General features: G+C 46.6%; 1 protein-coding gene across 1 annotated transcript in view; it reads right to left on the bottom strand.

Annotated features, from left to right (window-relative positions):
- Positions 1–2,230: 2,230 nt before the first annotated feature.
- The window catches only part of LOC142764881 (uncharacterized), a 30,155-nt gene continuing 18,991 nt past the window's right edge, over positions 2,231–13,394 (bottom strand). Inside the window, exons 5-7 of the mRNA XM_075865425.1 lie at positions 7,403–7,465; positions 4,342–4,401; positions 2,231–2,297 (exon numbers count right to left, since the gene is read on the bottom strand). Coding sequence (XP_075721540.1) covers positions 4,369–4,401; positions 7,403–7,465 — 96 coding nt within the window. The 3' untranslated portion in view covers positions 2,231–2,297; positions 4,342–4,368. The remainder of the gene's footprint in view (positions 2,298–4,341; positions 4,402–7,402; positions 7,466–13,394) is intronic.

A 13,394-nucleotide genomic window follows, 5' to 3' on the forward strand; every position in this document is an offset into this window, starting at 1 on the left:
AAAAAAATAATCTGATCTGCTTTATATGGCTCTGAACAAGACTGCGCTGATTGGAGACGCGTAGCACTCATGTATATTTTTTTATAACTTGGTGCTTTTTAGCCGAAATACCTTGAAGGCTACGTGGGCCGCACATTTCAACGCACCCTCGCCCGAAGGACTGCAAACCGATGAAATTGCGCCAACAACGCGAACATTGCAGTATGTTCACGAACTTACGCGGCCGCAACGTAGGAATCTTCCATGGCACATGCATAAATGCTGACGTGCTTCACCACTTCACAGTTTAGTGACGGCCGACATTCTGCTCACCAGTTTTTAAGTACAGCGCGCATCGCTGTCGTTTGAGTTTTTTGTTTCCCGGGCACATGTTCGCCCAAATGAAGAGTTTCGTGTGTAGCACACTGACTGCTGCTTTCAGCAACGTCATAACCACGTGACAATATACAGTAACAACGAGAAAAGCGTGTGAGAAACACTGCCGAAAGTGCGGATCGTTATGCAGACGGAGTGGCCTTATATACACATGTGAACTATAAATAGTGGCTAGAAAACTGCGAACCCTTGTACCTGCATCCAAAGGCGCGTGCAGCGGCGACCATTAGGGTGAGGGAAGAGGGCAAACAAGGTATTGCTTCAGGCTAGTTGGTAAACCATATATACTTACAAGCTTTGTTGACCGTGGAGCTTCTTACGAAAAGTACAAAGAGAGCAATGCAAGAGACACAAGCGCTATTAGCCCCGAGAAGGAATACTGGCATCGCTGCAGTCACGGCGAAGTGACGTCAAGACAATGACTCGGCTGCTCCGCCGCCGACGCATGTCGCTTCTTTTCGAGCCCGCTGCGTACCCGCTCTTCAGCGATACGGTGGTCATTTCTTCTCAATTTCGAGTAGTATAGGTCACTAAGGTACGAAGTAAACGTATTTATTGCTGTTAAAGGTTAACTAAGCTGCAGAAAGTATGGATTCACTTTGAAAATGAAGGTGCAGGACAGCGAGACATTAGTTGTTTTCACGATGCAAGTACTCCACGAAATCAATTCTAAGAAAATATTCGTGCTAAATGGGTCTGACTTCACCACAACTTGGCATAGACTACGCGATTAAACGTTTGTATCGATAGAAGCATTACAATTGAAATTAGGACGTTTGCAGTTTACTCGCAGCATTACGATTTACCGTGCAAGTTATATCCGCCTCTGCAAATAGTGTAGCTCATTAGACAGAATTCCGCTTTTGGATGCACTAGAAGACTGTAGATGGATCTGTCTTTCATACACAATCACTTATAATAATGAGCAAAAAAAGGGCAATGCTGCAAACAACAAAGCAGTTTTCGGATCTCTGAGTTTTTCATTGTTTTACTCAATATTTTACCAGAAACGTCATCGATGCTGCTTCTATCATTTATTTTAAGCGCGATACAAGCAAAAAGTGAACGCTGCAAGGTAGCGCAATAGCATTCGAAGCGAGCGCGTGTTATGTATACGCGCGCCCACAGCAAGATTCGTAAAGTTCGTGCCGTGACGTCATGCAAGCTTTCCCGCCAGGCGGCGCTGCTCCCACTTCCCGGGGCTAATAGGCACCTGTCATTGACTAGAAGGTGTATTAGAGCTCTTATCAGTGGCCTCAGTATTGAAGGCATCGGCCGCGGACACCAAGGGAATGACACGCTCGCTGAACACATCGACGCGCTGTCTCCCTTTCGGGCACTTTTTCAGCGAACGCCCTACTGGGTGTGTCTATAGTCACCCCGGGCATATTGTTTATATGCATCACACCCTCCCCCCTTTAATATATATGCAGATATGCACTAAAATGTCCGATTTGTCTATACTTGTTAGGATATGTGTTCTGGCGCTGCCATCAGATCTTGAAAATTGCATTGCCGGGTTCTTTTCGCTCGGTTTCAAGAATGGAATTGCAGCAGCATGTGTTGCTTCCTGAGAAGTGCTCGTGGCAATGTTAATCGACAGCCATATTGCCGAGTGATATCTCTGCACTGTTACCAGCCTGCAACAGCTGTATATGACTACTTTACGTCACTCCCTCGTTGATGCGAACAGCTGTAATAGAAGCATATGTCATGTCCCGTTTCTAGTGACCATCGCTCTCTGAAGTTGTTGCACATGGGTCTATTTATGTAGAAATATGATTCGGCATTGGAGCGCAAACAAAGTATCCCACCAAAATAGATTTGTTTTCACAATTCCTTTATTCCTTCTGGTGTCACCGACGTTACCAAGCCTCCCCGTCGCAAGTGCCTCCGTTTCGAATCTGCCGATGCAGTGACCCCTGAAATGGGAAATTGTTGTCAACTGCTGCAACATAGCTTTGTGTACGAAATACAGCATGAGAATCACCCGAACTTGAAAAAGAAAATGCGATGTGTTAAAGATGTACTGACACAAAAATTTTGGCCTCGCGTTTTTCTGCTGTATTGCGTTGCCGGAGGCCTGTTAGTTATGACACGACACACGACACATCATTTGCTGCAGCATGCGACAGATAATAAATTACAGACCCCTCATTATCAATCAGTTTCTGTTTCGGTTTGAGAGAGTTTCAAAAACTGGGTGCAACTGTCGCCATCAAGCGTATGCAGCTCTTGATCACGTCAGGACACAGAACTGTGACGCCTTTCCGCATGGTCCTGTTACACCTGCGAGTCCACACCGAACGTCCATGCCTCTGCAAAGGCAATCTGTGTCAAGGCCAGCCGTCGAACCCACCTGACGCGATCAACTCAACGACGCCATCAAGCGGCGGCGCCGGTCTGTCACGCAACACACAGCGAGCTCCCTCAGCCACGAGCCTGTTGAAGCAATCGGCGCCAATCGTCGCAGCGTTTCTTCCCTATCACGAGAATGCATGGCCCTAACTTTGCACCGCCCCCCATCGCCGTCCTGCTCCCCTACCCCCGGGTGCAATCCTACGGCCTGGGCTGGCGTATGCTGTCGTGCAAGCTTGGCGTAACGCTGTCAAAACCGCATACAGCATAGTAAAGTGAAGCGTACTGGGCGTGCACTCGCGCCAAGGAGAAGTCTTCTTCCTCTCGTTCTTCGAGCGCCCTGACGATGATATTAGGCAGATTTAGTTGCGCGGACGCAGCCTGGCAGCCATTCACTATGGAAGGCTGCGTCCGTACGACTGCTGCAGACGCGCAGCTAAGTCTGTCTCTTAAGTACGGAGGACTTAAGGGATTTGGGCTGCTGTCGCCGTTTGGTGTAACACAGACCAAACTATACGTAGAAAAATAGAAATTAGGAGAGGAAGCAAGTGAGAAATAAAGAGAGAGAGAGAAAATGAAAGAATTGGAATAAAGATAGAAATAGACGCAGAAAAACTGTCAGATAAAAAAGACAGAGAATACTCAAGAGAAACAAAGAAGCCAGTCCAGCTGCACGCCAGTGGCAGATCCAGAAGAGGGGGGGGGGCGCTAGGGGCGATCGGTTGTCCCTCCAAAGCCTGCCTCAGCAACCACCCCCCTGTCTTCAGTGCTTGTCATCTACCTCCTATTACCAATTATAACGATTGACTAGACCACTGTGAGCACACGCACATTACCAGTATTTGTGCTATGAAGATGATTTCGTGCTAATAAAATCAAAAACGTTAGGACCCCCCTCTAGTGTTACTTTCAGTGACACGCCCTCCCCCCCCCCCCCCCCAAAAATGGCGCTGGATCAGCCTTGCCGCCATTAGGGTCAAGTGGCCTTATATTTTTCTTCTTCGAAGAGGACGGGGGGGGGGGGGGAGTCTCACGTGCTACTTTATTATTCTGCTCAGTATAGATAAACTACATCGCTGAACAAGAGCGGATGAGTATTTTTTTTGAGTAACAGACATGCACTGCATGCCCCGGAAATGGTTCCAACTAATGCAAATGAAGCTTACAACTAGTGATCGACTTCTGCGGTAAGGAATTTTGTTTTCTGCACCACGCTGTGGCAAAGACCATCGTTGGTTTGCTGGTTGTTTTTTAAAGTACTAGCGCCACCCACCGCATGGTATTGGCCATAAAATTGACAGTACCTTATTTTAAAGATGAAATGGTTTTACCAGCCGAATACTTTAGATATCAATGTTTGTTTACAAAAAAAATGTTCAACGATTTCGAGTACTTCGTACTCAACAATGGGAGAGCACTGAGCCGTCCCGCTAAAATATATAAACGTTGGTTTAGAAAAGGGGATTAACAATTTAGAGTAATTAGTACTCTACTATGGGAGAGCTGAAAGCCACCCTGTAGACCTCCACTAACGGCCCCTAAATGTTGAAAAGTGAACACATCAGTAAAACTTGCACTAAAAAAAGAATAACGAAAGGACCATCGTACCTTCCTTTGATCTCTTCGCCCTGGGTTTCAGTGTTGGCTGGCCTTTTGCACGATGCACGCCTGTCAAAAGCATGCAGTATTTTGTAAAGAACGCGTTAGAACATTACACTTGGAAAGCTTACAGCAAATTTATTCATTTATCTATTTATTTATTGACGTACCTTAGAGAGGCATTACATTAGAAATGGGGGGGGGGGGGCGCAAATGGGAATCTAACTTCCACAAACGCATAATTCCAAGAGGTTGAAACACCGCTGTATACATAAACTTCGTGCAACAAGGTAATAAGGGAAATGTTCTTTCGAGAGGATATTTTCTTGAGGCGCACCATAGTCGAAGGCTCCGGCTCCGGATATCCCAGGGACATGCCTCAGACATTTCGCTTCCATTTAAATTGCGACCGTATCTGCCGGGATGCAACCCGCGAACTACGAACCAGCAGCCGGTTACCGTGATCACTTTAACACCGAGGCGAACAAGGAAAATACCCTATAGGAGAGCTGATTCGTTACTGGAAGTAACAAGGCCCTGCCGCGGTGCTCTATTAGTCGGCTGCTGACTCGCAGTTCGTGCGTTTGATCCCGACAGATACGGTCGTATTTAGGGCGGAGGCAAGATGGTGGAGACCCGGGTACCGTGCAATGTCAGGGCTCGTCAAAGAACATCGCATGGTCGCCATTTCCGGAGTGCTCCTCTACGGCGTCTACCATGATCGTAGCGTGGTTTTGGAACGTAAACGTGACCACAATTCATATTGATTTGCAAAAATTGGTGCCCTGTTAGTGAGTGCACTCCCGAGTTGTTTTTAATATTTTACAAGGAAACAAATTTTTTTTCCGTACTTGTCTCTTTTGGGGAAAAGCAGACAAAAGCGGCACACCCAGCAGACAACACGCTTAATACAGAGTTTAGTGCTTGGTGGTCAGCTTAAGTTGACCCACCTAATTGGTCTTTCCTAAGTCGACAGCTTGTAAAATACTTACCGCGCACGCGCGAGCAGCTATATTTTCTACCCGAATAGATTATTCTACAAACTGATACGAACCATTTGTTCCATTCTCACAAGTGAACTTGTGCTCACGGAACCCTAAAATGTGGTGTGATGTTCCTCTAGTATGTTTTGGTGTACCGGCGCACCGCCGCTGAAGTGTGATGAACGCGTTTAGAGCGAGAAAAAAAAAACTGGTAGATCCCCGTACAGTGGGAATCGGTAATATGGGAAGCCAGAATGAGAAAGGTCTATATGTCACTTCAAAATCAGCACGACGTTGCGAGGTGGAGGTAAATAAGGCTGTACATGGCTTCCGTGTAATGATTATCATGTTTGAATGTGTCATTTACCTTTGTCGTCCATTCACGTCACGTGATACAAAATTAAGTATATGTGGAGCTAGCGAAACGGCTGTGAGCACGCTATCACCGTGGTATGTTGTCATGCTCTTGCATGACACGCGTCTCAGTATTATGTTTGCACCAGTCATATTTTTCGTCATCCATTGACGTCAAGTAAAACTCAATTCGGCATATTTGGAGCCAGCGAAACGGCCGCAAACGCATCACGAAAAACCCAATACACTCCAATGTAGCGTTGAAGCGCACGCACGCTGGGCACAGCGACGCTACGTTAGCAAAACGGGAGCACTCTATAGTCTAACGCCAGGTGGGACCAGTGTCCCTCGGCGCTGCCCGATGGCAACCCACGCGAAATGCGACATGCTGAATTTCGCGCTGATGCATTACCCAGACAACACTGCGTCTCCCTCTTTTCGTGACGGCGGGACGCCGGACGCGCTGTAACGCGCATACGTCAAAGCAACGCTGCGCGGCTTGCGCCTGCGAGCATATGGCAGGACTGGCGCCTGGCATGGCAACGCCGGCGTGACCCAACGAAATTAACGCCGGTTAGCACGCACACCGCGTCACGTTGAAATGTATTGGCGCCTTGACTGTGGCATGTAATCACGTTGTTACATGACACGCACATTATGTTTATTATGTTTGCACCAGTATAATACCTTCGGCATTCATTCACGTCGCGTTATATCAAATTTGCCATAAGAGAAGCTAGCGGAACTCCCGCCAGTGCACCATGGGCACGGCACGTAGCCATGTTGTTACATGACATGGCATCTCATGACTATCATGTTTACACCAGTCACATACCTTCGTCATCCATTCACCTACTGTAATACCAAATTTGGTATATGTGACAGTAGCGAAACAGCCGCGAGCGCGTCATGAGTGTGGCACGTAATGATGTTACATGACACGCATGTCGTGATCATCATGTTAGGGACTGTCACTTGGGTTCGCCATGCAATCATGTCATACCTTTGCAACATGTCATGTAAAGGAAGCTACCATAAGAGCTGCAGGAGCATGATATGTAAATCATGACATTCAAGGCAAGTCATGATTTTCATGTTATGACTATAATCGAATATGTTCTTCATACAGTCATGTTATGCCATACCAAGTTTGGTATCGATACCGTTATCGAAACGGCCAGGAGAGCTAAAACCCTTAGGCGGCTAGACAGACAGACAGACAGACAGACAGACAGACAGACAGACAGACAGACAGACAGACAGACAGACAGACAGACAGACAGACAGACGGATAGATAGATAGATAGATAGATAGATAGATAGATAGATAGATAGATAGATAGATAGATAGATAGATAGATAGATAGATAGATAGATAGATAGATAGATAGATAGATAGATAGATAGATAGATAGATAGATAGATAGATAGATAGATAGATAGATAGATAGATAGATAGATAGATAGATAGATAGATAGATAGATACGCTCAAAGTCACCGAAGTTCGCTAAGAAATGCTTCGCATTTAAAAATAAATCTGGGAGCGAGATGTTCCACGTGAAAAACATTTGGCAAGAAAGCCAGCTTACGGGCGCATAGAAAGTGTGCGCTAGGGGGGGCGCTCCCATTGTCAACCGTGCGACAATTGGCACTAGTGATGAATTTGATGCGCGTCCCACATTGTTTGTACTATTTGGAGGTTTATCCCTGTTAATGTAGAGGAGCAGCTTACCCTCATTGCGCGGGCCAACCGTTCAACCTGTTCCCTCGAGCTGATGCCAATTACACGCATATTCTGAAATGAAGAAAGAGAAAATGTATTCATAGATGCGACAGACATAAATGTTATGACAATTAGTTGGCTATAAAACAGAGGCAATAATTAAAATTGCAGCGTTAGCTCTCTGTGGGGGTATAGTCATATAGTTCGTACAGCCTTAGTTGTAATTGCATAAAGTAAGCAACACTTGGCAAACTTAATGAGGTATACGCAGCTAATACTTGAAGGCCCGATTTTCTTTTGCTCATTGCAAGAAATTAATTCTCACAATACGGGATGCCCATGATCACGGCAGTCTAAAACAAAATATGGAAAAATCTGTACTTAAGCTGTTCGATCGAAGCAAATTAGTGTTTGAAATAACTTATGTAATATAAGTTATATTATTATTATTATTATTATTATTATTATTATTATTATTATTATTATTATTATTATTATTATTATTATTATTATTATTATTATTATTATTATTATTATTATTATTATTATTATTATTATATCTGATTACTATATATATCTGTTTATTGATTCATTACTTAAACATTAGTTCTATAATGCGGAGCAGGGCCAAATAGCCGTAACAGAAATTTTCAGGGCAGAGTCAAATGAGAGCTCTACATTTTCACAGTGAAATAAGCTGCCTCGGCGAATTGATGGAACAGCCTGAGCGCTTATGTAATTTCTTAGTTCACCCTCAACTTCTCACTTTCTTGAGTCTAGTAGGTTGGCCGCATATTAGGGGCGAAGCATTTTAGGGTCTTGGCTTGTCAGCGCGTCATGTCGCCGTCGTGACGGTACATCACGAACGGGAATGCGCCACAAAATTTGGGCAAATCACGTGATTCGCCTCTGGCTTACAATATATGTAGATTATATATTAAAGGTTCGTTGTAGCGGCCCAAAACAATTTCCTTGGCTGAACAAGAACATCAGAATCTCCGAAAAAATTCACCAAGAAGCTGAGGTTTCTGATGTAAAACCAGAGACACAAACGCGGATATTCGCGGTAAACTACTATATTTGAAATGTTTCTAGTGGAGTGACAGCCATAAAACTGATGGGGACAACTGATGGGGGCCTCATTGAAGCTTCGTCATTAACGGCGGCTGCTTGGCATTGCAGATGTAATCCTTGTGCTCACCCTGAGGTTCTACGCTTTGCGAAAAGCTCGCTTCTCAACCCGTCGAGTCGACTAGGAACTCCGGCTGCTAGATTCTTACACAATGCGTTGCCGCCGACATGTGATCAATCAATTTTCCTAGCTCACTTTGCCAACATGGCTCGTACGACAATGTCATCACATCGCGGTACCACCGAGACAGCCGCAATGTTAAGTAGGCTTCTCAAATTTCATCTGAAGTAGCTGAAAAACTGTGCACAAGTCCGTCAGCTGACGAAGTGAAAGAGGCACTGTCTTCCATGAAGCGTGGCTCGGCCCCTGGGCCGGATGGGTTGCATTTGAGTTTTATTTAACGTTTTGGGACGACATTGGTGCTCTTTTCACCTCTGTTATTTGCCGCTGTTTCGAGAACTTTGATTTTACTGATAGCTTTCGCGATGGTCGAATTGTTTTAATACCTAAACATGACCCATCGTCAGTTCGCCCAGAGTAGTGGCGACCAATAACGCTCCTCAACGTTGATTATAAAACTTTCGCGGCAGTTATCACTCGGCGTTTGAGAAGCCTGATGCCCTCCTTAATAGGTCATCATCAGGCGTGCTTTATTCCTGGAAGAGAAATCCACAGTCTCTCCTTTGTTACGTGCGATATAGTTGCGTACACGTTAACAAGATCAGCTCGGGGACTCTTGGTTTCACTTGACCAGGAAAAGGCATTCGATCGCCTCGAACATAGCTTTATATTTAGCGTAATGGCAGCGTTTGGCTTCTCACAAAACTTCGTTGAGCTTCTCAGAAACGCATACCGAAATATGCGCAGCACGTTGTTTCTTGATGGTTTAGAGAGTGCGCCATTTCCGGTTACCCGTGGTGTTCGCCAGGGGTGTCCTTTATCCCCTGCACTTTTTGTACTCAGCCTCGAACAATTCCTTCGATCGCTAATGGCTGATCCTTACGTTAGAGGCCTTCCTCTTCCAGGGAGTGGTACTGTGACAGTGACAGAATTTGCCGATGACATCACGTTGTATTTGAAGAATGAGGACAGTTTATCTTGTAGCCTACGACTTTTTACTACGTATGGAATGATTTCAGGTGCTGCGTTAAATTTTTCTAAATTTCGATATTTATTCATTGGTTCCCCAGACGCATGTCTAAGTTCCTTTTCGGTCTTCAAAAAAGTGACTCTATTCGCATTCTGGGGCTTGATTATACTTGCTACGGCATATCAGCCTCCTTGTGAAATTCAGTAGTCGAATATGTAAAACGACACGTCCGGGAAGCACAAGAGTATGATTTACCGATGCTCTAAAGAAGGTATTTAGCACAGACGGTGTTTTGCTGCCGTGCATGGTATATATCTCATGTCTTACAGCCCCCATTACGATTCACCAGGTCATTGAAATCCCTCATTGGCTCTTTTTTCTGGTCGGGTGGAACAGAGCTGGTTTGCCGAGCAGCTCTTGGGCAACCGAGAAACTGCGGTGGATTCGCATTCCCATCCGTCTCTGTTCGCTGCCGGCTACTTGCTCTTCGATTCTTACTTCGGTTGTTGCATGGTGATCAGTACCCCGCGCGTGATCTTGCCTGCTATTTCTTGGGCACCAAGTTACGCTATTTACTACCAGATGCACGGCTTAATTCTGCACCGCAAACACTTCACGTGCCTGCATTTTACTCAACGGCAGTAGCATTTTATCGACACGCGCAGCAGGTTTGTCCCGATGTGGACATTCTTGAAAGCCGCATTGTAGATACAACGGTGGCTCTTCTGCTTCCTCTGGTTCCTCCAGCCCGTCTAGCACGATCGAAACATGTCTCTTGCAGCGCGATAACGGCATCGTTTTTGCCTGGTCACCTCCGTGACTTTATGTGGCATCTTGGATGGAGAGTACTCCCAACACGGGACAGACTGGAGAGGTGGGGCATGGTCCCATCTTCCACTTGTCCTAACTGCCCGTTACAGGAGTCTAACCAGCATATGCTGCAGCAATGTGTCATTGCAAAGGTGTTTCGGAAGTCGGTCAACACTAGTTTTCGTGGCCTAGGTGTTAATCGCTTTGTAACATCTGGTCGCTGCTCGCGTAGTCGCTTTGCACGCCTTCTAATAGCTGCGGGAGCTTTTTGTTTATGGCGTAATAGGTGCGAAGCTGTGGCGGCAGGTCATCATCGTCGTGCTCTTTTTCCGATTCTGGAACGCCTCTACTCTGAACTCTTATCGTTTCTGTCGGAGGAATTGTTCTTTCTTGGAGAGGAAGAATTTCTGCGACAATGGTCGTGCCGCTTTCTGTCCGTAGTTGATAGACGCGTTCGATTAGTCTTCCACCTGGCCTGGTTCCTATAGCCAGGTCACCTGTCAATGTCTGATTGGTGCATGTAATCAGTATGTGTTTACTATTTTTATGTGTTTGTGTATGTCCCATATGGGTGTGAGCTCTCTTATATATGCACTTTATTCTAACGCTGTAAGTTATGTAACTTTTATGAATATTGATACCTGTTGTACATATTTTCTAACATCTTCACCAAGTCTTGTAAATTCTGTACATATATCTTCATGTACATTGTCCATACTGTGATTAGTGCATTTATGTAGTGTATGTACAGTTATTAGTACAATGAACTATGGACATCCTACGGACTTGGACACTTTTGTTTAAATGTGTAATGTATGTTGTGCTTGGTCTTTTGTTTGTTATTGTGCCTGTTATACTGACGCTTGTCTCTTAGGTTTGTTGCGTCCCATGAGAGAATAAACTTTTTCTAAACGGGGGCATACTACGACGGGACGCGGGACGAACGGGTGCCGCTATAAGGAGCTTCACCCTGTGCTCGTGTTCCCTCGTTTTAGTCGTTAGCGTCTCAGGGCGTCCCTGGGCTGGCGGACGCCCGTAATGGCAAGCCAGCCCCCGAAGAAGGCGCTAGCCTTCGACGTAGTCGTCCCCGAGGGGACTAGTCCCTAAGACGTCGCTGACGCGACGTCTTCAATAGTAGGAATCGAAGAGGTCTACTGTGTACAGCACTTTGGAGGCCGGAATTACCAAGTCACCGTTAACAGTGAGGCCGCTCTGGCTCAAATCGCCGACGCGTCCCACCTCATCAGATGAGGAGAGCGCGTTGCTGTCGTACCCTTGGGACCCCAAGTCACTCAAGTCACCGTTATGTTCCTGCCGTGCCGCGTCCCCAGCGAGGTCCTCGCGCAAGCATTGTCTCCCTATGGGAAAGTGCTGCACATCAGCAGAGGACTCATGGGATCGCGTCCAACCGTGACCACTGGGACGCGATTCATCCGGATGGAAATGAAGACATCGTCGCCGGTGCCCAACTACCTCAAGGTCGCTGGCCATCGAGTGACCTGTGACTATAAAGGGATCCAGCGAGTGTGCCATCGATGTGGAGACAGCGCGCACTTCCGCATGAATTGCACAGCTCCATTTTGTGGAAGGTGTGGCGTTTACGGCCACGACGGGAAGGGCTGCTCGCTGCCGTGTCGCTGTTATGGTGACCCGCATGCCACCGTCGCCTGCACCATGAGGCCGTCGTATTCTGAGGTGGCCTCCAATAATTACCCGCCACTTCAATCAGGCAAGAATAAGGACGTCGTATCATTGACGCTAGGCCCAGATGTTGGCCAGGACGAAGTTGGGTGCATCACAATGCCACTCCAGACGCCACACCAAATGCCCACAGCGTCTCCAGCCAGCCCCGACCAGGCAGCCCCTCAAGGTGCGGATGATCCATCTAGCGGCCCGCGACCAGTGGTGGTTCCCACAGAACCACAGTTCGAGCCCTTACCAGAGGAGGCGCCACTCGGCGAGCGCGTCACAGATGCTCACGTGATATCTGTTGCTCACCCCATGGCTGCCCAGTCGTCTGTTAGTTCTCCTATCATTGAAGAGACTTTGCCCCAAGGTGACGAGGTTTCCATCAACGAGGACGCGAGCAGTACTAGGAGCGACACGGCCCTGCAGATAGACACCGACAGCACTCCAAGCGAGATCAGTCGGGGCAGTTTTGACGAATTTGTGCCATCTTCACTCAAGAGCATCGGCACCAAGAGCCACCGAATATCCAGCAGCGACTCTGAGGCCCCCAGCAGAGACAGAAGTCCCCTGCGGACTTCGATGCGGCCCCGGAAGCCCCGCGCTTCCGGTGGGTCGCCTGGACATAAGAAGTGATTGAGCTGCTTGCGGGGCACCCGCTCCCGCGTCTGTCAGAACTGGGAGTCTAGTAACCAAATTTGTCTTTATTGTTTACGATGACTACCACATTGAATACTATTTCCTTCAACGTAAAAGGTTTTCGCTGTCCGGTAAAGCAGGCCGAGGTGATTAGTGTAGCCCGTGCTACAAATTGTGATGTTTTATGCCTGCAGGAAACTAATTTCTGTTCACTATCCGACGTTAGGGCTTTTAAACAAAAGTTTAACTTAGATTGCTATTTTTTTCGCTACAACTCGTTTTACGAGAGTAGGCATCATTATATTTAATCGGGCTTTATTGAGAGGTCACAACGTTGTTTACGACGGCGTCAGTAGAATTATTGCTCTAGATTGTACTTACTTTTCCTTTCGAATGAGGATACTATGTGTGTATGCGCCTGCACAAACCGGGCAGTCTCATGATTTTTTTCGAAATTTGGATGTTTTTTTCCTAGACGGTGTAATTCTTATTGGAGACTTTAACTGTGTGCTAAATACGCGATGCGATATACAAGGTCCTGGCTGGGGTCGGTCTGCTTGGAATTCACGTGAGCTGCGACGCCTTGTCCAGCATTTTTCATTGCTGTATGCGCATAATGTCATACACGGGAATACTTTTGTTTG

The sequence above is a fragment of the Rhipicephalus microplus genome, chromosome 6 (genome assembly GCF_043290135.1).
Source record: "Rhipicephalus microplus isolate Deutch F79 chromosome 6, USDA_Rmic, whole genome shotgun sequence".
NCBI lineage: Eukaryota > Metazoa > Arthropoda > Arachnida > Ixodida > Ixodidae > Rhipicephalus > Rhipicephalus microplus.